The 24305-nt window shown below is 43.3% G+C and overlaps 1 protein-coding gene across 1 annotated transcript in view; it reads left to right on the top strand.

Annotated features, from left to right (window-relative positions):
• The window catches only part of LOC122550216 (protein FAM83H-like), a 115445-nt gene extending 101263 nt beyond the window's left edge, over window positions 1-14182 (top strand). Inside the window, exons 4-5 of the mRNA XM_087987737.1 lie at window positions 9032-9156; window positions 10378-14182. Of these exons, the coding sequence (XP_087843863.1) occupies window positions 9032-9156; window positions 10378-13246 (2994 nt within the window). The 3' untranslated portion in view covers window positions 13247-14182. The remainder of the gene's footprint in view (window positions 1-9031; window positions 9157-10377) is intronic.
• The last annotated feature ends 10123 nt before the right edge of the window (window positions 14183-24305 follow it).

Genomic DNA, 24305 nt, shown 5'->3' with positions numbered 1-24305 from the left:
GCACATCCACTAATATCATTTATTGTATCCGTTGCTCCCGATGCGGTCTCCTCTACATTGGGGAGACTGGGCGCCTCCTAGCAGAGCACTTTAGGGAACATCTCCGAGACACCCGCACCAATCAACCAAATCGCCCAGTGGCTCAACATTTCAACTCCCCCTCCCACTCTGCCGAGGATATGGAGGTGCTGGGCCTCCTCCACCGCCGCTCCCTCACCACCAGACGCCTGGAGGAAGAACGCCTCATCTTCCGCCTCGGAACACTTCAACCCCAGGGCATCAATGTGGATTTCAACAGTTTCCTCATTTCCCCTTCCCCCACCTCATCCTAGCTTCTAACCTCCAGCAACACGATCCCCTGACCTGTCCGGACTTGTCCGACCTGCCCAGCTCCTTTTCCACCTATCCACTCCACCTTCTCCTCCCTGACCTATCACCTTCATCTCCTTCCCCACTGACCTATTGTACTCTAGGCCACTCTCTCCCCACCCCCACCCTCCTCTAGCTTATCTCTCCACGCTTCAGGCTCTCTGCCTTTATTCCTGATGAAGGGCTTTTGCCCGAAACGTCGATTTTGCCTGTCCTCGGGTGCTGCCTGAATTGCTGTGCTCTTCCAGCACCACTGATCCAGAATCTGGTTTCCAGCATCTGCAGTCATTGTTTTTACTACATTAGCAGGTAGTGCATTCCACACCCTTACCAAGGGTGAAGGACCAGAACTTAAGGGAATTTATATTTGCCAAGAATTGGTGTTGGAGAGATTGTTAAGTCTGAAGGCTGATAAGTCCCCGGGGCCTGATGTTCTACATCCCAGGGTACTGAAAGAGGTGGCTCGAGAAATCGTGGATGCGTTGGTGATTATTTTCCAGAATTCGATAGATTCGAGATCAGTTCCTGCGGATTGGAGGGTGGCTAATGTTGTACCACTTTTCAAGAAATGTGGGAGAGAGAAAACAGGAAATTATAGACCAGTTAGTCTGACCTCAGTGGTGGGAAAGATGCTGGAGTCTATTATAAAGGATGAAATTACAACACATCTGGATAGTAGTAACAGGATAGGTCAGAGTCAGCATGGATTTATGAAGGGGAAATCATGCTTGACTAATCTTCTGGAATTTTTTGAGGATGTAACTCTGAAGATGGACGAGGGAGATCCAGTAGATGTAGTGTATCTGGACTTTCAGAAAACTTTTGATAAAGTCCCACATAGGAGGTTAGAGAGCAAAATTAGGGCTCATGGTATTGGGGGCAAAGTACTAATTTGGATTGAAAGTTGGTTGGCTGATAGGAAACAAAGAGTAGTGATAAATGGCTCCATTTTGGAATGGCAGGCAGTGACCAGTGGGGTACCGCAGGGATCAGTACTGGGACCGCAGCTTTTTACAATATATGTTAATGATATAGAAGATGGTATTAGCAATAACATTAGCAAATTTGCTGATGATACTAAGCTGGGTGGCAGTGTGAAATGTGATGAGGATGTTAGGAGATTACAGGGTGACCTGGACAAGTTAGGTGAGTGGTCAGATGCATGGCAGATGCAGTTTAATGTGGATAAATGTATGGTTATCCACATTGGTGGCAAGAACAGGAAGGCAGATTACTACCTAAATGGAATCAATTTAGGTAAAGGGGCAGTACAGAGAGTTCTGGGTGTTCTTGTACACCAGTCAATGAAGGTAAGCACACAGGTACAGCAGGTAGTGAAGAAGGCTAATAGCATGCTGGCCTTCATAACAAGAGGGATTGAGTATAGAAGCAAAGAGGTGCTTTTGCAGCTGTACAGGGCCCTGGTGAGACCACACCTGGAGTACTGTGTGCAGTTCTGGTCTCCAAATTTGAGGAAAGACATTCTGGCTATTGAGGGAGTGCAGCGTAGGTTCACGAGGTCAATTCCTGGAATGGCGGGATTACCTTACACTGAAAGACTGGAGCGACTGGGCTTGTATACCCTTGAGTTTAGAAGACTGAGCGGGGATCTGATTGAGACATATAAGATTATTAAAGGATTGGACACTCTGGAGGCCGGAAACATGTTTCCGCTGATGGGTGAGTGCCGAACCAGAGGACTCAGCTTAGAAATACGGGGTAGACCATTTATGAAAGAGAAGAGGAGAAACTTCTTCACCCAGAGAGTGGTGGCTGTGTGGAATGCTCTGCCCCGGAGGGCAGTGGAGGCCCAGTCTCTAGATTCATTTAAGAAAGAGTTGGATAGAGCTCTCAAGGATTGTGGAATCAAAGGTTATGGAGATAAGGCAGGAACAGGATACTGATTAAGGATGATCAGCCATGATCATATTGAATGGTGGTGCAGGCTCGAAGGCAGAATGGCCTACTCCTGCACCTATTGTCTATTGTCTACCACACTCTGCGTAAAGAATCTGTCTTAAATCTATCACCCCTCAATTTGTAGTTGTGCCCCCCCGTACACGCTGACGTCATCATCCTAGGAAAAAGACTTTCACTGTCTACCCTATCTAATCCTCTGATCATCTTGTATGTCTCTATCAAATCCCATTTTAGACATCTTCTTGCCAATGACAACAGGTTCAAGTCTCTCAGCCTTTCTTCACCTTTTGTTCTCCTTAGTAAAATATGTAAAGTACAAGGAGGCTTGATAGGGTAGATGCTGACAAAATGTTGACCCCTGTGGGGGATTCTAAAACTAGGCCACAATGTTTAAAGAAACAGGATCTCCTGTTTAGGTTGGAGATGAAGACGTATTTATTTTCTCAAGAGGTAATTAGTTTGTGGAATAAATTCCAAAGACTGAGTTATACTATACAATACAGCACAGGAACAGGCCTCTCAGCCCACCAAATCTGCACCAATTCCTAGTTCTTATTCAGATCTGCTACTCTTGCCCATATGTGCTATCTATCCCTCTGTCCGTCTCCCATTCATGTATCTTAAACATTGCTAACGTGCTTGCTTCCACCACCTCCATTGAAAATGCGTTCCAGGCATCCACCACCCTCTGTATAAAATATTTTCCCTGCATTTCTCCCTTAAAGTTTCCCCTCTCACCTTGAACCTGTGCCCTCTTGTAGTTGACCTTTCCACCTTGAGAAAAAGCCTCTGACTATCCATCCTATCTGTGCCCCTCATAATTTTGTAGACCTCTATCAAGTCTCCCATCAGCCTCCATCTTTTCAGTTAAAACACTCTGAGTTTATTATGGGATATGACGAAATGGCTGAGGCATTGAACAGGTATTTTGCATTGGTCTTCACAGTGGAGGATACTAATAAAATGCCAGTAAGTGACGAAGAGACGAAGGTAGGTGAGAAACTGGAAACAGTTATTATTATGAAAGAGTTAGTGTTGGGTAAGCTAATAAAGCTAAGGACAGACAAGTCTCCTGGCCCTGATGGAATGCATCCCAGAGTACTAAAAGAAATGGTGGGAGAAATAGCAGGTGGACTGGCGATAATTTTCTAAAATTTGCTGGACTTTGGGCAGTCCCAGCAAATTGGAAAATAGCAAGTTTGATGCCACTGTTTAAAAAGGGAAGTAGACAAAAGTTGGGGAATTATAGACCAGCGAGATTAACCTCTGCAGTAAGGAAGATGCTTGAGTCTATTATCAAGGAAGAAATAGTAGGGCATCTTGATAGAAATTGTCTCATTGTACAGATGCAGCATGGGTTCATGAAGGGCAGGTCACACTTCACAAATCTTTTGGAATTCTGTGAAGATATTTCAAGCAAGGTGGACAAAGGGGACCCAGTGGATGCAGTGTACCTAGATTTCCAAAAGGCTTTTGACAAGGTGCCGCGCACAAGGCTGCTACTTAAGATAAGGATGCATGCTATTCGGGGTAGAGTATTAGCATAGAGGGTTGATTGACTGACAGGAAGCAAAGAGTGGGATAAATGAGTGCTATTCTGGTTGGCATTCAGTGACTAGTGGTGTGCCTTAGGGATCGGTGTTGGGACCACAATTATTTACAATTTATATAGATGATTTGGAGTTGGGGACCACATGTACGGTGTCAAAGTTTGCCAATGACGCTAAGATGAGTGGCAGAGCAACGTGTGCAGAGGATTGTGAAACTTTGCACAGCAAAATAGATACATTGAATGAGTGGGCAAAGGTCTGGTAGATGGAAAACAATGTTAATAAATGTGAAGTCATCTATTTTGGTAGGAGTAACAGCAAAACCGATTATTACTTGAATGGTAAAACATTGCAGCATGCTGCTATGCAGAGGGACCTGGGTGTCCTTGTGCATGAATCATTGAACGTTGGTCTGCAGCTATAGTGTATAATTAGGAAGGCAAATGGAATTTTGTCCTTCATTGCTAAAGGGGTTGAGTTTAAAAACAGGGAGGTTATGTTACAGCTGTACAAGGTTCTGCTGAGGCCACACCTGGAGTAATGTGTGCAATTTTGGTTTCCTTACTTGAGAAAGGATGTACTGGCACTGGAGGGGATGCAGAGGAGGTTCACTGGGTTGATTCCAGAGTTGAGGGGGTTGGTTTACGAGGAGAGGTTGATTAGATTGGGATTATATTAATTGCAATTCAGAATAATGAGGGGGGATATTATAGAAACATATAATATTATAAAGGGAATTGATAAAGTAGAAATAGAGAGGATGTTTTCACTGGCAGGTGAAACTAGGACAAGAGGGCATGGCCTCAAAATTAGAGAACAGGCTTAGAGATGAACTGAGAAGGAACTTCTTCACCCAGAGCGTTGTTAATCGATGGAATTCCTTGCCCAGTGAAGTAGTTGATGCTACTTCAGTAATCACTTTTAAAGCTAAGATAGATACATTTTTTGAAAAATAAAGGAATTAAGGGATATGGTTAAAACACGGGTAAGTGGAGCTGAGTCCATGAAAAGATCAGCCAAAATCTTATTGAATGGCGGAGCAGACTCGAAGGGCCAGACTGCCCACTCCTGCTCTTAGTTCTTATCTTCAATGTTTATCCAACCTCTCCTCTTAACTAAATTCTTACAAACCAGGCAACATCCTGGTAAACCTTCTCTGCATCCTCTTCAAAGCATCCATATTCCGGTAGTCTAGTGACCAGAACTGCATACAATATTCCAAGTATGGCCTAACTAAAGTTGTGTTACAGCTGTATAAAACTCAACAAACTTTTACATTCGATACCCCAGTAAAGAAGGCTAATGACCATCTTAAGCACCTGTGTTACCACTTTCAGGGATTTGTGGACATGTATGCCCAGATCCCTCTGTATGTCAATGCTCCCAAGGGCTCTGCCATTAAATGTATAATTGGCATTTAAATTTGATCTTCCAAAATATATCACCTCTCATTTGACTGGATTAAACCTTTTCTCTGCCCAAATCTGCAAGCTATCTATATCCCACTGTATCTTTTGATGCTCTATCCTCACTATCTACAACTCCACCAAATTTGCTCTTTTCCGCAAACTTACTAATTACCACCCACTTTTCCTGCAGTCCATTTCTATATATTACAAACAACAAAGGTTTCAGCATTAATCATTCTGCAGAACATGGCTAGTTACTTATCTCCATTCCAAAAAGCATCCTTCCACTGATACTGTCTTCCATGACCAAGCCAGGTTTGTGTCCATCTAGTCAGCTCACTCTCGATCCCATGAGACTACCTTTTGTACTATCCTGCCATGAGGTACTTTATTAAATACCTTATTAAAGTCCATGTAGACAACATCCACTACCCTTCCCTCATCAATCATTCTTGTCACCTCCTCAAAGAAAATTCAATCAAGTGGTGAGACATGACCTTCCCCTCTCAAACCCATGCTGCTTATCACTAACAAATCCATTTGATTCCAAATGTGAATAAATCCTGTCTCTCAGTATCTTCTCCAAAAAGCTTCCCTACCACTGACATCAATCTCACCAGCTTATAATTACCTAGATTATCTCTGTATCTCTCCTTAAACAAAGGAACGATATTGGCCATTTTCCAGTCCTCTGGAACCTTGTCTGAGGTCAAAAGGATGAAAAGAAATCTGTTCAGGCCCCAGCTATTTCCTCCCTTGTCTCCCACAATATTCTGGGATATATTCCGTCTGGTCCTGGGGACCTGTAAGCCTTAATACATTTCAAGACACTCAACAGTTCATTATGTTGATCTGCCAGAATATAACCCTCCTAACTCCCCATTTGAGTCCCTTCCTACTTTCTCTATCTTCTTGAAGGATTTCATCTATTTTTAGTTGCCTAGTCCTTAGGTATGTTTCCCTTTTTTTTTGACTAAAAATTGATAATTTCCTTTGACATCCAAAGTTCCTGAATCCTGCCATTCCTGACCTTCATTTTCACAGGAACATGCCTTCCTATACTTTAAACAATTGGTCCTTAAAACATTCCCCTATGTCAGATGTGGATTTATCCAAAAAAGCTGCTCCCAATCCACATTCTCCAATTCTTGCCTAATTCGGCTACTATTGGCCTGTCCCCAGTTTAATACCTTCATCCAAGGTTCACTCTTGCTCTTATCTTTAAGTTTCTGAAAACTTACAGAACTATGATCACTATTCCCCGTGAAACTTTGATCATTTGGTTCATTTCCTATAGCAAGTCCAGTACAACAACTCTCTCAGACTATCCACGTACTGTTTCAAAAAACCCTTCTGGACACACCTAACAAATTGCTCTCCATCCACATGCCTGGCACTAAGTGATTCCCAGTCAATATGGGGGAAGTTAAAGTCACTCACCACAATAACCCTATTACTTTAACATCTTTCCAGAATCTGACTACATATCTTTATTTTCATTAGAAAAAAGGAGATTGAGGGGGGAACCTGACTAAAGTTTACAAAATCATGAAGGGTATAGACAGGCTGGATAGAGACAAGCTTTTTCCCAGGGTGAAGGATTCAATAATGAGAGGTCACGCTTTCAAGGTGAGAGGTGGAAAGTTTAAGGAGGATACATGTGGCAAATATTTCACACAGAGGGTGGTGAGCATTTGGAACACGTTGCCACCAGAGGTGGTAGAGGCAGGCACGGTAGATTCATTTAAGATGTGTCTGGACAGATGCATGAGTAGGTGGGGAGCAGAGGGATACAGTTGCTTAGGAATTGACCGACAGGTTTAGACAGTAGATTTGGATCAGCTCAGGCTTGAAGGGCTGAAGGGCCTGTTCCTGGGTGTGAATTTTCTTTGTTCTTTGTTCTCTATCTCCTCCTCTATCTCCCACTGGTAGCTGGGAGGTCTGTAGTATAATCCCAGCATTGTAACTGCATCTTTCCTATTCCTGAGCTATACTCATAGTACTAAGAGTTGTACAGCAGAAAGGCAGACCCTTTGGTTCAACTCGTTCATGCCGACCAGATATCCTAAATTAATCTAGTCCCATTGGTCAGAATTTGGCCCATATCCCTCTAAACACTTCCTATTCATATACCCATCCAAATTCCTTTCAAATTTTGTAGTTGTACCAGCCTCCACCACTTCTTCTGGCAACTCATTCCATACACGTACCACCCTCTGTGTGAAAATGTTGCTCCTCAGGTCTCTTTTAAATCTTTCCCCTCTCACTTTAAACCTACGCCCCCTAGTTTTAATTTCTCTACACTGGGGAACAGACATTGGCTAATCACCATATCCATTCCCCTCATGATTTTATAAACCCTAAAGTCACCCTGATGCTCCAGGGAAAATAATCCGAGTCTCAGCCTCTCTCTATAGCTCAAACTCTCTAGCCTTGGCAAAAAATTCTTGTAAGTCTTTTCTGAACCCTTTCAAGTTTCACAACATCTTTCCTACAGCAGAGAGACCAGAATTGAATGCATTATTCCAAAAGTGGCCTAACCAATGTCCTGTACAGCCACAACATGACCTCCCAACTCCAATACTCAATGCACTGATGAGCAGCAAGATTACTCCAGGGCATCTTCCCTCAACACTGCCATGATATGCTCCCTAACCAGTAATGCAACTACTTCTTCCTCCTCCTCTGTCTCATCTAAAACATCGATATTAATCCTGTCTCTCTTTCAGATGAATGAAATCAATTTAAATTCCACCAGCTACTGGTTACCATTACACCACTGTCCCTAGCCCACAAAGTACTCCAGTCTTTGTTACAGTCCTACAGTTACACAGACATTTGTTTTGGCCTGAATTATTGGGGATGTTAGAGGGCTGTGGTGAGAAAATAGTATTGAGCACACAATCCGATCAGCCATGAGCTTATTGAATAGTGGAGCAGGCTTAATGGGCTGAATAGCCTACGGCTGCTCCTGTTTCATATGATCTTGTGATCTTACTGTGGCTGGAATGTTGTCATGGCTTTTAGCCATCTTTGTATGTTGTGCTTTAAGCCATTCTTAATAATGAATCAAATTGGCAGGGACACTGGGGACCACAGGGCCAGGCCAAATGCAACATCCATGTGACACGACTGGTTCTGAAATAATCGATCAAACCCTCAATTGCACAATGATACCACCACACCAGTAACATTGTATAAGACTGGAGAACTTTGTGGGCTAGAGACAGTGTGTAATGGTAACCAGTAGCTGGTGGAATTTAAATTCACCTGATACATCTGGAATATATAGCTAGTCAAAGGTTTTTTTAAACCTACCTGGATCACTAAAGTCGTTAAGGAAGAAGGTACTGTTCTTGTGATCTACACGGGACTCCAGAACCAAAGTGAAGTAGTTGCCTCTTAATTGCCCTAATTATCCTAAATGAGTTGAGTAAGTCATTCACTAAGGATAACCAACAAATGTTGGCCTTAATGGTGACATCTATGTGCCATGAAAAGTAAAGATGGCTCCCTGTAAGATATTAGTGAATCATTGAGTTCTTCTGAAAATTTCTTTTTCCGTTGTCACCCACAATGTGTTAGCCTGATTAAGTTAAAATTGCCAGTGGTGGGATTTGCTAATCCTCATGTAGTCTCTAGTGGGTAGCTTTATTCACTAGTTGAAAAGGCATTGAATGAGTTACAAGTGAGTTTAATGATAATGTGCTGCCACACCACAGTGTGAGTAAACAGAAATGGAGACTACCTTATATGTGACCTATCTTTTTTCGTTCTCTTCAGTTCCTGAGAGTGAGGACATTAACAGGATCAACCTACACCTGCAAATCTGGGATGTCTTTTACTGGCAGCTTGATAGAACGATTCATGCTGGTGGATTGTAATGCAGTTCTCTGTGGTTCCTACAGGTAAGTGATAGACTAACTATCCTTTATCAGAATACTTAACCTCTGAAGCATGCAGTAGGTATTTTCTAATCAACCTTCTTAGAGATGTTAGTACTACTGGAGCAGATGGTACTTGAACCAGGCCTCCTGGCTCAGATGTTAGGACACTATCACTGCAGGTCAAGAATTCCACCTGAAGCATGCAGTATGCTAATACTGATACACAGCCCTTTTAATCCAGTGCAAGATCATTATCTCCCACAGGAAAAACCTGTTTCTAATGCCAACAGCCTGAGGTGTTTACAAGCTGTTGATACTAATTTGAAGGAGAGGCACTCTGAAAGCAAGTACTTCCAAATAAACCAGGTGGACTATAACCTGGCGTTGTGTAATTTTAAACTTTGTCCACCCCAGTCCAACACTAGCACCCCCACATCTTGTCTTATCTTCACAGTTCATTGCTGCATGTGCGCTGTTTACTCACTGTTGAACATAGACCTATTTTCTCTCATACATTAATCTGAGAGTTGAAAGGATTGTCTTGATCAAGACAGGAACTCCACTCTGTAAAGTCAGTTTGGGCTGAGTGAATAAAGTTTGGCTGTTTGCTTCAGTAGTCATTTGTGAAAGAACTTGAAAAATGTGAATGGACCTTTCATTTTCATCAATCAGACAAGGAAGAGGCTAAATCTAAACCTACAAAAGAGCATGGACAGATTAACTGAATGAGTGACATAATGGTAGGTAGAGTTCACAGTGGAGAATTGTAAGGCCGTTTATTTTAGCTCCACCAAAGGCAAATAAGAATATTTTTTAATGATGAGAGGCTAGGATCTGGGGAGATCCAAATGGAATTGCATCTGCGTTCAAAGGAAATTAATAAAAACTGTCAGACAATTGAAATAAGTAATGGAGGAAGCTTGTGGAAGTTTGTTAAAGACTCATTCTTGGCAAATTTGCTAAATATGTCTCAGACAATGAGAAATTAAAGCTTGTTCTGCTAGAGGTGATGATGATCTCTTACCTAAAAGAAATGACATGGCAGCCACTGGTTTGGCTTTGAAGGCAGTAGTGGCACTCATCTCCATTTCCATGTCCAGAATGTTACTAGGAGTGTTTTGTGGAGTGTTCGGTTTTTATGGAATGTTTCTAGGGAACAGAACTATGATCATCAGTGATGTTTGAGATTGAATGTTCATTAATGCAATGGTACTATTTAATTTCTCTTTCCTTATCCTCCAGCTTTATGTGGTCCTTTGAGAAGATTCATCGCAGTATTGTTCAACGATTTCAGGGAGAACTTGTAGCAATTTTTGATGAAGAATTTCGAATTCTTTTTGCCCAGTCTCACCCTCTCCCTGGTGTAGAGAATCTCATGCCAGAACCAGATAATTTTTACACAGTGAAACCATACCAGCCTACTGACAGATGGCGACGCAAACAAAGCCCTAGATTTAAGCATCAAGAGGACATGCTTTCACAGCATTCTGGTTATTCATGGGCAGACCCAGATCGTGATCAGTTTGGCCACAGTTTTAGACAGAATGATGTCTACAGGCAAAACAAGGAGGAAGTTGGCATCAGAGGCTTCATGAGACAGTTTACACAGATTCAACAGGACGATTTTCGGTTTGATCCTACATCCAGTGCTGTTATGAGAGCAAAGCAGATGGAAATTAACGCATTTAAAAGGAGAAGTTATGCAGAAGGGACTTTTGAAAGTTACGATTCTATGGAACGTAGATACGGAAGAATAAGTGAGCATTATGATGAATTAGATGCTAGATCTGAGCAATTATTCAGAGAAAAGAGGTATCCTTTGGAGCCTGGATTAACAAGGAATAGGTTCAGCTCATTTAACAGTAAGCATCTAAATGATGGCCTGGGAATACTTGAACGATTTAGACAAAACAGAACAACTCAGCATCAGTACAATGAGTCAGCAGAACAACCAAGGCACTGGTACGATCTAAAGAATCGTGAAGAGTCCTGTCTGACTGGTTTACCGCTCCATCCACTTCCGGCAAACTATGAACCTTCCAACTCCTCCAAAGAGGTCCGGCATGGTTCAAGTGATCTTGATCCAGTAGGTGATGGAAGGCTAGGGCAGAAAATACAGAAGCGGCCCAACATTGGCCAATCATATGCCTGTCAAAAGTCACCAACTCAGAAACAGGTTCTGGATCCAAAAATGCTTTTCACAGAGTCCAGTCTGGGTCGAAAGTCTGATGATCAACCCACCAAACATGGGCTGAGAAGATGGAGAATTGGCTCCTATTTCAGTTATCAGGATGAGCACCCCGAGCAGCTTGAAGATGATGTTTCTATACCAGATGAATCTCAGAGCAACAACGAAGTGCTTCATGTTTCAAGGCAAAACACAGCACCTTTAGAGAAACCCTTGTTCAGAGAACCTACACATATTACAAGTTATAAACGTTTGGATTTCTATAACTCAAAGTCTCCAAAAGCAGACTTAACTGATGACCAATCTCTTTCATCGGATAAAGGATTTGAGGAGCGGAATATGAAGTTGGCAAAACATGAATCCATGCGTAGTAAACTCAACCCTATGTTGCAAAGGAGCTCCAGACTGCGTTCTTCACTGATCTTCAATAATTCCAAAACAGAACAACATATCGCACAAAAAGGGAAAGGAATCCGGAGCATCAGGGAGCAGAAACAGGAAGAAGAAAAGGAACCTGAAGGGATTCGGGAATCTAAAGCAGCTGCAGATTTGCAGGAAAATAGTAGCAATGACCAAACCAAACTAATCCAATATTCAATGCCTGACAAGAACTTGCCAAATGAAACTCCCAAAACATTTGAACCAAATTCCAAAGAGGTTTTTATTGGAAAACCACTAGATTTGGACCTGGGTAGGCAGCAGACTGACTCTGCTTTGGGTGGTCATGACCCAGACACTCAAACGAGTGACCAACATAAAGCAAGGCCAAAAGTAGACCTTCAACTGAGCAAAAAGGTACAAGATGCCATTAACAAAATGACCCAGCGTACATCATTATCAAAAGAAATTAAAACACCACATGTCGTACTGTCAGCAAAGACTGAAAAGCTGCCTCTGGACAAACCAGAAAAGGCCTTTAATTCTGTAGCAGGGCAGCAAGGACCCCCACCCTCTCAGTTAGCTATTGAGTCTTTGCAGCCAGGATTCCCACCCTCTGAATCAGCTTCTCCAAATAATGCTAGCAATCCCCAAAGATCCTCTTCTACCTCAAAATTGGAAGATGCTAATGGCAATTTAGCAAAGATTAAGATGCATTCATCTGCTGTGTGTCTGGACACAAGAGAGAGTAAAGAGGATGAGACAGGAGTGGAATCTGCAATTTTAAATTCCATTTCAAAGAGTCCTTCAAGATGGAAAGGTTCTCTCAACCTTCCTGGTGATACAAAATCAAAAGAAATGCACAGCAATGTCGACGTAGGGCAACCTCTGACTCCAGCCATAGAAAATAAGAATCCTGAAAAGCCATCAAAAACTATCCATAGTGAGATGGTACTTGCCAACTCCGAGAAAGAGGAGAAACCACGTAGGACTCCAGTCAACCCCACTGCACCCAAAGGTTTACAAACAGTCCAAGGAAGCAGGTTTTCCACATCTACCTCCAATGCCCTTTACAGCAGCAATCTTCGAGATGATACCAAGGTCATCCTAGAGCAAATCTCTGCCAACAGCCAGAAGAATCGAGCTGAGAGTGCCAAAGTGCATCATGCCAGCACCAATGAGAATATAACTCCTGGAGAATCAGAGGAAAAGGTTACTCCTGAGTCAGATAAAACAGACTCTGATAAAAAGCAGCAATTTGGTGTCTCAGCAAGGTTTTCAAACTCGATTAAAAACAAAGGCAAAGCCCAGGATACACCTGACTATATAGATCCTTTAATTAAGAGGATGGACAGTTTTCGAAAAGAGAAACGAGTATACAGCAGGTTTGAAGTTTTCTACAAGAAAGAGGACTCTTCAAAAGAAGAGACTTCTCCAGGCCAACAAGGTGATGGATCACAAGATTCGAAGGACACAGACAGTGGAGACAAAAAGAAAGCTTCAAAAATAATTCCCAAGCTTCTTGGGACATTTAGGAGGTTTTAATGCTCTATGTAATTTACTAAACTAAGTGGAGTTGAACCATAAGTACCCAGACTGCTAGTTGTTGGGTGCTTATATTGGTGATTTTTGTTTAAAGGTGCAGAATATCGAACACTGCTATAAATTGTAAGAACAGTTAACCATATACAAATGCTTCAAATATCAGATTTTAGATAAGTGCAGTAACATACAGCAAGACAAGGAAGATAGCACTCTGATCCACTCACTGTAATGAAAGAATCTTTAAAAGTTGGATGAGAGTCAAGAGTTGGTTGGAGAAGAAAGGTGTGTAGACCTGGGCATTAAATATTTTCATTTTACAATCTACCTTATGTTTAGGATTTCATGGTGCTGGCAGAATATATACAATCTTATAAAGTCAACAACTGAACTGGGTGGGGCCGGGTCTCTTGTCATCAATAGCACTGGAATACTGGTACTTGAACATAGTCTTGAACATAGAGTCACCTTGAAAGAAGAAAAGATTGAGCACTCTCAGAAATTGGGGAAGAGTACACAAAAGCAGATAAATATTTGCTCTCAGCTACCTTCACCCCAGCCCCACCCCCCTCCCATTTATCTCTCCACCCCCGACAGTCCCAGCTTCATTTCTGATTAAGAGCTTCTGTCCGAAACGTCGATATTCCTGCTCCTCGGATGCTGCTTGACCTGCTGTGCTTTTCCAGTACCACACTCTCGACTCTAATCTCCAGCATCTGCAGTCCTCACTTTCGCCCAGATAAATATTAAGTGAAGAAGACTGATTTTAAATGGGCTATTTAAGGGGTAGCAAGAGAAACAGTGAGATGAACAGAGAAATAACTGCCTTCATACATCAGACAAGTTGTGTACAAGAAGTGAGGCATTCCAAAATGCCAGCAATGCCAAAGATGCAGCCAGCCATATACAAACTTGCATTTATAACATGGGATCCTCTTCATGACTAAGTGGGAAGTTATAATTTCCTTCTGCTTTTCTAAAAAAAAACGTTGGTAGCAGTTAAATGTCTACAATTGGTCAAGCAAATGTAATGTAACCTCAGATTTGCATAGTGCAAATGGGTTAGCTATTTGGGTCAATTGTTTGCTATGTATAAAGCCAGTAATTTCACCTACTAGTTCCAGACTTGACCAGTGTTAACATCTATGTTGTGAATCTTTTGCACAAACCAGTTCAGTTTAAATATTTTCACTTTCCATTTCCTCTCCTATCCTAAGTTAGGAACTTGTGTTTAAGGTACAGCATCACACACATTGGCTGTGTTCACATCCCTCACAAATGTGGCAATTCTTAATTGTTAGCCTAGATTTAAACTATCTGACATCACTGTCTTGCTTATTGTTCATGCACACGCCTTTTCCAACGAGTGACACTGATGTGAGCACCCTGTCAGATATTGTTTTCTCCCAAGTCTGAGAATGTGTGAGCTACTTATGGAGTCTTTGGTTTCTGATAATAATGTCTATGATAAACAAGGTTTTCATTGAATTCACTCTATCTTCCTTGTGTTTTTAAAATTAGCTTCCTCTTATATAGAGCAATACTGTCTGCTCTGTGCAAGGTTCTAAACCATGCCTTTGATTTCTTGATGACTATCTTATATTGCTAAATCTAATCGATGGGATTAACAAGTACTTGCTTTTCTTCTTCCTCATGATAGACATTCAGTTCCATTTTGAATGCACTGATAGATGAAATAGCTACACTGTGCTTGTGAGCTTGATTAGAAACAGCTATTTATGCAATATATACCAAATGTAAATATTTTCAATACTGTGCAAGTTCGCTGTCTACATCCATTCACAAAGCTGTTATTTTGTAATAAGAAAGATGAGGGAAAGGCTTACATTAACAAATGTAAATTCACTCTGTATTTAAGCCTTTGCTGTACATGTCCTTGAGAGAGTCAGGGACCCTATAGACAGAGCTTTTTTTTTCAGTTTAAAAGAGTAGAGGAGGCTTTACTCTATATGTAACCCCACAGTGTCCCTGTCCTGGGCATGATTGTTGGTGATTGTGTAAAGGAAGTTTTTCTGTTTATCTCACCCCTAACCCCTATCATACCTAACATGGGTGTGCCTGACCATAAGACACAAGTGTAGAAATTAGGCCATCTGCCCATCGAATCTGCTCTGCCATTCAATCATGGCTGAGAAGTTTCTCAAACTCATTCTCCCACTTTCTCCCCGTAACTTTATGTAGGTTCCTGATTGTCAAGGGGATCAATCTCTGTTTTAAATATACTCAATGACCAGGTTTCCACAGCCTTCTGTGGCAATGATTCACCACTCTCTGGCTTAAGAATTTTCTCCTCATCTCCGTTCTAAAAGGTCTTCCTAAGGCTGTGCCCTCAGGTCGTAGTCTCTCCTGCTAATGGAAATATCTTCCCAATGTCCACTCTGTCCAGGTCATTCAGTATTCTGGAGGAGCAGATGTCCTGACCTTCCTGGGAAGGTACATGCAGGTTGAAGGAGGCAACACAGATGTCGTGGATCCCTTAGGAATCTGGACCAGCAGGCGGCAGGTCAAAGTAACCCTGAAGGTGGACACCAGTAGGAACATCCTCCATCCACTCTGTAGTTTTGCAATCAGGGAACAGTGTCAAGAAAGCTTTACTTTCAGTTTAAAAGAGTACAGATAGATTTCTATCTATCTTACTCCTGTACTGTTCCGACAGCGTAAGCAGAGCATTACTCTGTATCTATCCCGTGCTGTCCCTGTTCTGAATGTGTTGAGTATTGACAGTATGCCCCTGAAATGCAAAGTCTTGCAATCTGCTGCACAAGCCCTTCAACAAGTTCAAAGCTAATGGATGTGAAGATGTGGAAGGCTTTTGGAGAGTACAAATCCACTTTCCAATGACTGTAATATTTATTGGAAAGATGATTGGACAGTCAGACAACAAATTATACAATGTCAGCCTCTGCTGTGAAAAAGCAGGATTTCCTATTGCCCCCTGGACACTGTAACTATCTAGATCTTCAGGAAGGGAGAAACATGGAATTATTTAAATTAAATTTTGCTATTTTGTGTGTCCATATATTTTACACCTAGAAGGGAATATTTTCTGTAGTTTATTACATTTGATGTTAATAGCATTCCTTGACCAAGACAAGGAAGGTTTATCTGGGAAGAACATTTTGTGGTAATTTTAATTTAGTTCCAGTTTTCAGAGTCATGCTAGCTCTGGCATTAGGCACCTTCCTCAATTGGCCGTTCATCTTTAGCCAGCCATGGAAGACGTAACCCAGTCAAAGTCTGTCCTGATATACTTGCCTTCTACCAGACAGGGCTACTCTGGCTAGTTTTTTTTTAACCTCAGATGGACTGCACTTCAAGAAGGCAGCTCGTCACTATCTTCTCAAACGCAACTAGGAATTGGAAATAAATGCTGGACAGCCAGCAATGCCCACATCCACAAGAAAATTTTTAAACCGTTGTTCTGCCAAGGCAACTGAGTCTGTATTTGGCCGTATCCCAGGTTGCACTGTCATAAGCCTTGCCTGCTCCAAATCAAGAGAAAATATTACCCGTGAAGACATACAAAAGCAAAGTAGACGTGCTTCAACTGTGTGGAACACAGGCGAGACTGCACTTTGGAGTCTTGAGTTCTGTCTGGTCCCCCTGCCTAAACAAAGATATTCTTGCTATTAAGAGAGTGCAGCAGTGGTTCACCAGACTCATCCCTGGGATGGGGAACTGTCCTAGAAGGAGAGATTAAGCAGATCAAGCTAGTACTCTCTGGAATTTAGAAGAATGAGAGGCAAGCTGATAGAAGCTCACAATATATAGATTTCCCGGTGACCAAGGAGTCCAGAATCAGGGTTCAAGGTCGAAGTAGGAGAAAGTGAGGTCTGCAGATGCTGGAGATCAGAGCTGGAAATGTGTTGCTGGAAAAGCGCAGCAGGTCAGGCAGCATCCAGGGAACAGGAGAATCGACGTTTCGGGCATAAGCCCTTCTTCAGGAAGAAGGGCTTATGCCCGAAACGTCAATTCTCCTGTTCCCTGGATGCTGCCTGACCTGCTGTGCTTTTCCAGCAACACATTTCCAGCTCAAGGTCTAAGTACACAGGGAAGCCATTTAGGATTGAGATGAGGAGAGGTTTATTCACCCAAAGAGTGGCAAGCCAGTGGAATTCTCTGCCACAGAAAGTGATTGAGGCCAATGAGGAGTTAGATATTGTTCTTGGGGCTAAAAGGATCAAAGGGTTAGGGAGAATGCAGGAACAGGGTACTGAGTTGGATCATCAACTGTCATCATTTTGAATGGCCTCCTTGTATTTTCTAAGTTTATTTTTGGAATAGAGAGATTTGGTGCAGAATGGGTGTTTCCGCTGGCAGAGCGGGATTCTCGAACCAGGGAAAGCAGTCTCAGAATAGAAGGCAAACCGTTTAGGACTGAGATGAGCAGGAACATCTTCACTCAGAAGGATGAATTCTCAGCTCTTGAGGACTGTGGAATATCAGTCATTAAGCTCAATAAAGAGGTGAATATATTTTCAGTTACTAATGACATCAAGTCATATGGCAATAGCTTGGGAAAATGGCATTGAGGCAGAGGATAAGACATGGTCTAGAAGGCCCACGCCCCCTCCACCACCCCCCCCCCCCCCCCCCCCCCCCCCCCCCAAACCTCGGTCTTATTTAAGAAAAAACAAGTGTTAAAGTATTTCTGTGGGGATGAGGAATGCAGACTACATGAACAAGTGTGATGTTAGATTTGCTTTATTCCAGGTGATATCAGAGTGACCTGGCTGCACCAGTGAGGAAGGGGAGAGCAGAGAAAACTGCCTTTGTAGCATTCTCTTTATCTTCAATTAACTTAAATGCAATATGGTCTTCTGAAAGGAACCATACTCTCCAAATTTATTTGCAAAATCAAGGATAGATATCTGTTTAATCTAACAGGGTAGGGGATGGGGCAGATTAACAAAATACTAGGCAAGTTTCAACACACATGCTAATATAACTGGAACAAAAGTACCTTTTATACATGTACAATGCTTTGATTACTGACCGTATTGTTCTGGAAATCTCAGTACAATATGTAATAAACCATATTCTCTTGTATTTCAGCACAACAGCAGCTAAATAAACAGTGTATGGTTTATATTGAGTCAGTTGTCATGTCTACTGTACAAAACCGGCTGCTTTTTTCGGATGACAAACTTACATTCTTATTGCATCTTTATTGCGGAAAATACTTCATGGGGCTTTGTGTAACAATAAAAATAATGAACTGAGAATGCTAAATGAGAAAGGTGGCGAGTCTTTATACTGTTCTGCATATGACCCTCTGTAAAAACGTTGACCCTCAGGTTCCTTTTTAAAATTCTTTCCCCTTAACCTTACCTATTGCTGTGTGGTTCTCCATTCCCCAACCCTGGGAAACAGACTGACTGCATTCACCCTATCCATGCCTCTCACAACCTTATAGACTTCTATAAGATTCCCCCCCCCCCCCCCCCCAGTCTCCTAAAAAAATCAATCACAATGGCTCTTTCATGAACAAAAGTTTTTTTTTCATTAATGGAAGGTTTCTGTTGTACCTATGGTCATTGCTGAACATTGAAGAATTGAAAAAACATCTGTGCAGATGCTGCAAATCCACAACAGCTGAGTAGCTGCGGAGTCATAAAGAGGAAATGGTTTAGGGTGATGCCTTTTCTCACTATTTTTGATTAAACAAAAACAAAAATGACCAATAAAGCAAGCAAGAGACAAAAAGGCAGAGAAAGAAGAACAGGAGACACTCAAAGGGAGGGGCAGAATATAGAACTAAGATAGTTAAGAAAGGAAAGCAAGAGACAGATGACTGTGCAGAGAAAGTGAAGTTCAGGAATGATAGAGATGATGGAGGAAGCTGAAGTATCTACAGTCTAGAATGTTACCAAAACTTTTGTGGATACGAAGAAGCCATGACAGCAGTTTTGCAAGAGGGAGAGAGTTTATAGTATCAGCTAGAAGAATGCCCAGAAAAGACAGCTGAATTGTTAGTGGGTAGTGAGGTCAAGAATCTGTTGTCACGGACATGGTGAGACAAGGAAAGGACCTGGGAGATTTCAAAAGTAACTGGAGGGTGAAATGAAATCAGGGTTAGGGCTGGAGCAGGAATTTCTTTCAGATGGTTTACCTTTGTAGGAAATGGGGAGAAGGGAAAAGGAACCAAAGGAGGTGAGAGTGTAGAAAGGAGAATCAGCATGGATTTATGAAGGAGAAATCATGCTTGACAAAGGAATTCTATGAAGACGTAGATGAATGAGTAGAGTTGACAAGGGGGAGCCAGTCAATGTGATATATTTGGACTTTCAGAAAGCATTTGACAAAGTCCCACATAAAAAAAAAATTGTACAAAAGTAAAGCACATGGGATTGGGGGAAGTGTATTGAGAGGATAGAAACTGGTTGGTAGAGAGGAAATAAAGGTTAGGAATTAATGGGTCCTTTTCAAATTGGCAGGCAGTAACTAGTACCACAAGAATCAGTGCTGGGACCCCAGCAAATCACAGTATATATTAATGATTTGGATGAGGGAACAAAATATAACACCTCAAAGTTTGTAGATGATACCAAGTTGGGTGGGAGGGTGAACTGTGATGAGGATGTTGAGATCCTTCAGCATGATCTGGACAGGTTGGGTAAGTGCGCAAATCAATGACAGTATAATTTGGATAAGTGTGAGGTTATTCACTTTGGAAGTAAAAACAAGGCGGCAGATTCCTACCTGAATGGGTGTACACTGGGAGGAGTGTGCAGTGGGACCTGGGTGACCTTGTGCACCACTCGCTGAAGGTCAGCGTGCAGGTGCAGCAGGTGGTAAAGAAGGCAAATGGGATGTTGGTCTTCATGTGAGAGGTTTTGAGGACAGGAGCGGGGATGTGTGGTTGCAGTTACACAGGGCCTTGGTGAGGCCATACCTAGAGTATTGTCTCCTTTTCTGAGGAAGGATGCTCTTGCTCTTGAGGGAGAGCAGCGAAGGTTTCCCAGGCTGATTATGGGGAAGGTGGGACTGATGTATGAGATTAATGAGGTTAGGACTGTTTTCACTGGATTTCAGATGAATGAGGGAGGTTCTCAGAGTCTTGTAAAAGTCTAACAGGACTAGACAGGGTAGATGCAGGGAGGATGTTCCTGATGGTGGGTGTGTCCAGATCTCAGGGTCACAGTCTGAGGATTCAGAGTGGACCATTTAGCATGGCAATGAGGAGACATTTCTTCACCCAAAGAGTGGTGAGCCTATGGAATTCATTACCACAGGAAGGAATTGACGCCAAAACATTGAATGTATTCAAGAGACAGCTAGGTATGAGATCGAAGGTTATGGGGAGAAAGCAAGATTAGGCTATTGAGTTGGGTGATCAGCCATGATCATGAGGAACTGCCTCTTCCTGCTCCTGTGTTTCATGTTTCTATGTTTCTAAGGCATTATTACCAGTCTGCTGGTTAATTTTTGAGCAATTGTCAGTTTCATCTAAGGGGAGGTGAGACTGAATTGCATTTTGACGGATCCAGTCTGATATAGAATATAGAACATTACAGCACAGTACGGCCCTTCGGCCCTCATGTTCCGCCGACCTGTGGAACCAATCTGAAGCTCATCTATCGTACACTATTTTATTCTTATCCATATGTCCAGATTAGAGTGGTGCTGGAAAAGCACATCAGGTCAGGTAGCATCCAAGGAGCAAGAAAATCGATGTTTCGGGCAAAAGCCGCTCCTCACCACCAGACACCTGGAGGAAGAACGCCTCATCTTCTGCCTCGGAACACTTCAACCCCAGGGCATTAATGTGGACTTCACCAGTTTCCTCATTTCCCCTTCCCCCACCTCACCCTAGTTCCAAATTTCCAGCTCAGCACCGTCCCCATGACCTTTCCACCTATCCACTCCACCCCACCCCTCCAACCGTAACAAGGTCCAGAAAGGGGAGGGAGGTGTCAGAGATGGTCCAGGTAAATTTAAAGTCAGAGTGGAATGTGTTGGTGAAGTTTCCAGGTGAATACCAAAGCAGTAGCCATGGGAACCCGTATGGGCCCCAGCTATGCCTGTCTCTCTGTTGGTTACGTAGAACAGTCCATCTTCCGTAATTACACCGGCACCACTCCCCACCTCTTCCTCCGCTACATTGATGATTGCATTGGCGCCACCTCGTGCTCCCATGAGGAGGTTGAGCAATTCATCAACTTCACCAACACATTCCATCCTCACCTTAAACTCACCTGGACCATCTCCGACACCTCCCTCCCCTTCCTGGACCTCTCCATCTCCATTAATGACGACCGACTTGACACTGACATTTTTTACAAACCCACCGACTCCCACAGCTACCTGGATTACACCTCTTCCCACCCTACCTCCTGCAAAAATGCCAATCCGTATTCCCAATTCCTCCGCCTCTGCCATTTCTGCTCCCAGGAGGACCAGTTCCACCACAGAACACACCAGATGGCCTCCTTCTTTAGAGATCGCAATTTCCCTTCCCACGTGGTTAAAGATGCCCTCCAACGCATCTCGTCCACATCCCGCCCCTCCACCCTCACACCCCACCCCTCCAACCGTAACAAGGACAGAACGCCCCTGGTGCTCACCTTCCACCCTACCAACCTTCACATAAACCAAATCATCCGCCGACATTTCCGCCACCTCCAAGCGGACCCAACCACCAGGGATATATTTCCCTCCCCACCCCTCACCACTTTCCGCAAAGACCGCTCCCTCTGTGACTACATGGTCAGGTCCATGCCCCCCTACAACCAACCTCCCCTCCTGGAACCTTCCCCTGCCACCAAAGGAGCCTTCCACATCCATCAAAGTTTTACTTGCACATTCACCAATATCATTTATTGTATCCGTTGCTCCTGATGCAGTCTCCTCTACATTGGGGAGACTGGACGCCTCCTAGCAGTGCGCTTTAGGGAACATCTCCGGGACACCTGCACTAATCAACAGCACCGCTCTGTGGCCCAACATTTCAACTCCCCCTCTCACTCTGCCGAGGACATGGAAGTCCTGGGCCTCCTTCACCGCTGCTCCCTCACCTGGAGGAAGAACGCCTCATCTTCCGCCTCGGAACACTTCAACCCCAGGGCATCAATGTGGACTTCAACAGTTTCCTCATTTCCCCTCCTCCCACCTCACCCCCGTTCCAACCTTCCAGCTCAGCACCGTCCCCATGACTTGTCCTATCTGCCCATCTTCCTTTCCACCTATCCATTCCAATCTCCTCTCTGACCTATCACCTTCATCCCCACCCACATTCACCCATGGTACTCTTTGCTACCTTCTCCCACCCTCCTCCCCAATCTATCATTTTCATCCCCACCCCCATTCACTTATTGTACTCTACGCTACCTCTCCACCTTGGAGGCTCCCTGCCTCTATTCTTGATGATGGGCTTTTGCCCGAAACGTCGATTTTCCTGCTCCTCAGATGCTGTCTGATCTGCTGTGCTTTTCTAGCACCACTCTAATCTGGACTCTGGTTTAAGCATCTGCAGTCCTTGTTTTTACCCATTCTTGTCCTTATGTCTATCCAATGACCATTTAAATGCCGTTACAGTTGGCAAGTCTACCACTGTTGCAGGCTGTCCTTTCCACACCCTAGCAGCGAACCTACCTCTGACATCTGTCCTATATCCATCACCCCTCAATTTAAAGCTATGTTCCCTTGTGCTAGTCATCGCCATCTGAGGAAAAAGACTCTCCCTGTCCACCCTATCTAACCCTCTGATTATCTTATATGTCTCAATTAAGTCGCCTCTCAATCTTCTATCTACGAAAACAGCCTCAAGTCTCTTGGGTTATCTGGTCGGCATGGATAGGTTGGACCGAAGAGTTTGTTTCCATGCTGTACATCTCTATGACTCTCAGTTTTTCCTCATAGGACCTTCCCTCCATACCAGGCAACATTCTAGTAAATATTCTCTGAACCCTTTCCAAAGCTTCCACATCCTTCCCACAATGTGGTGACCAGAACTCTACGCAATACTCTAAGTGTGGCCGCACCAGAGTTTTGTACAGCTGCAGTATGATCTCAGGGTTCCAAAACTCAATGCCTCTACTAATAAAAGCTGAAACACCGTGCTTTCTTAAGAACCCTATCAACCTGGGTGGCAACTGTCAAGAATCAATGTATCTGGACTCCGAGATCTCTCTCCTCAACTACATGACTAAGAATCTTACCATTAGCCCAGTACTCTGCAATCCTGTTACTCCTTCCAAAGTGAATCACCTCACACTTTTCCACATTAAACTCCATTTGCCACCTCTCAACCCAACTCTGCAGCTTATCTATGTCCCTATGTAACCTACAACATCCTTTGAATCTATCCACAACTCTACTGACCTTAGTGTCATCTGTAAATTTACTAACCCATCCTCCTACGCCCTCATCGGGGCCCCAAAACAGATCCTTGCTGTGCACCACTAGTAACTGAACTCCAGGATGAATATTTCCCATCAACCAACACCGTCTGTCTTCTTTCAGCTAGCCAATTTCTGATCCAAACTCTCAATCCCATGTCTCCATATTTTATGCAATAGCCTACCATCAGGAACCTTATCAAAAGCCTTACTGAAATCCACATACACCACATTAACCATTTTACCCTCATCCACCTGTTTGGTCACCTTCTCAAAGAACACAATAAGATTAGTGAGGTACGACCTACCCTTCACAAAACTGTGTTGACTATCCCTAATCAACTTATTCTTTCTAGATGATTATAAATCCCTGCCGAGTTTTCACCATCCCCCCAGACCTCCCCCTCACTGAGGACGAATGATCAGTCCTCAGCAAAGGACTCCCTTCATCCCCCTCCGTCCACGCATCAATGAATTTAATACACGCCGTGACATCGAACAATTCTTCCGTCGCCTCCGCCTCCGAGCTTACTTTCACAATCAGGACTCCCACCCACCTTCCAAGGACCCCTTCGCCCACCTCCAACACAGTGCATCCACCTGGACACCCCGCGCTGGCCTATTACCCACCCGCGACCTCTTCATTTCCAACTGCCGCCGGGACATTAACCGCCTCAACCTGTCGACCCCCCTCCCCCACT

The sequence above is a fragment of the Chiloscyllium plagiosum genome, unplaced genomic scaffold (genome assembly GCF_037043375.1).
Source record: "Chiloscyllium plagiosum isolate Xiang-an unplaced genomic scaffold, Cpla_swu_hap1 HiC_scaffold_5, whole genome shotgun sequence".
Lineage (NCBI taxonomy): Eukaryota > Metazoa > Chordata > Chondrichthyes > Orectolobiformes > Hemiscylliidae > Chiloscyllium > Chiloscyllium plagiosum.
This window is presented reverse-complemented; position numbering and strand designations above follow the sequence as displayed.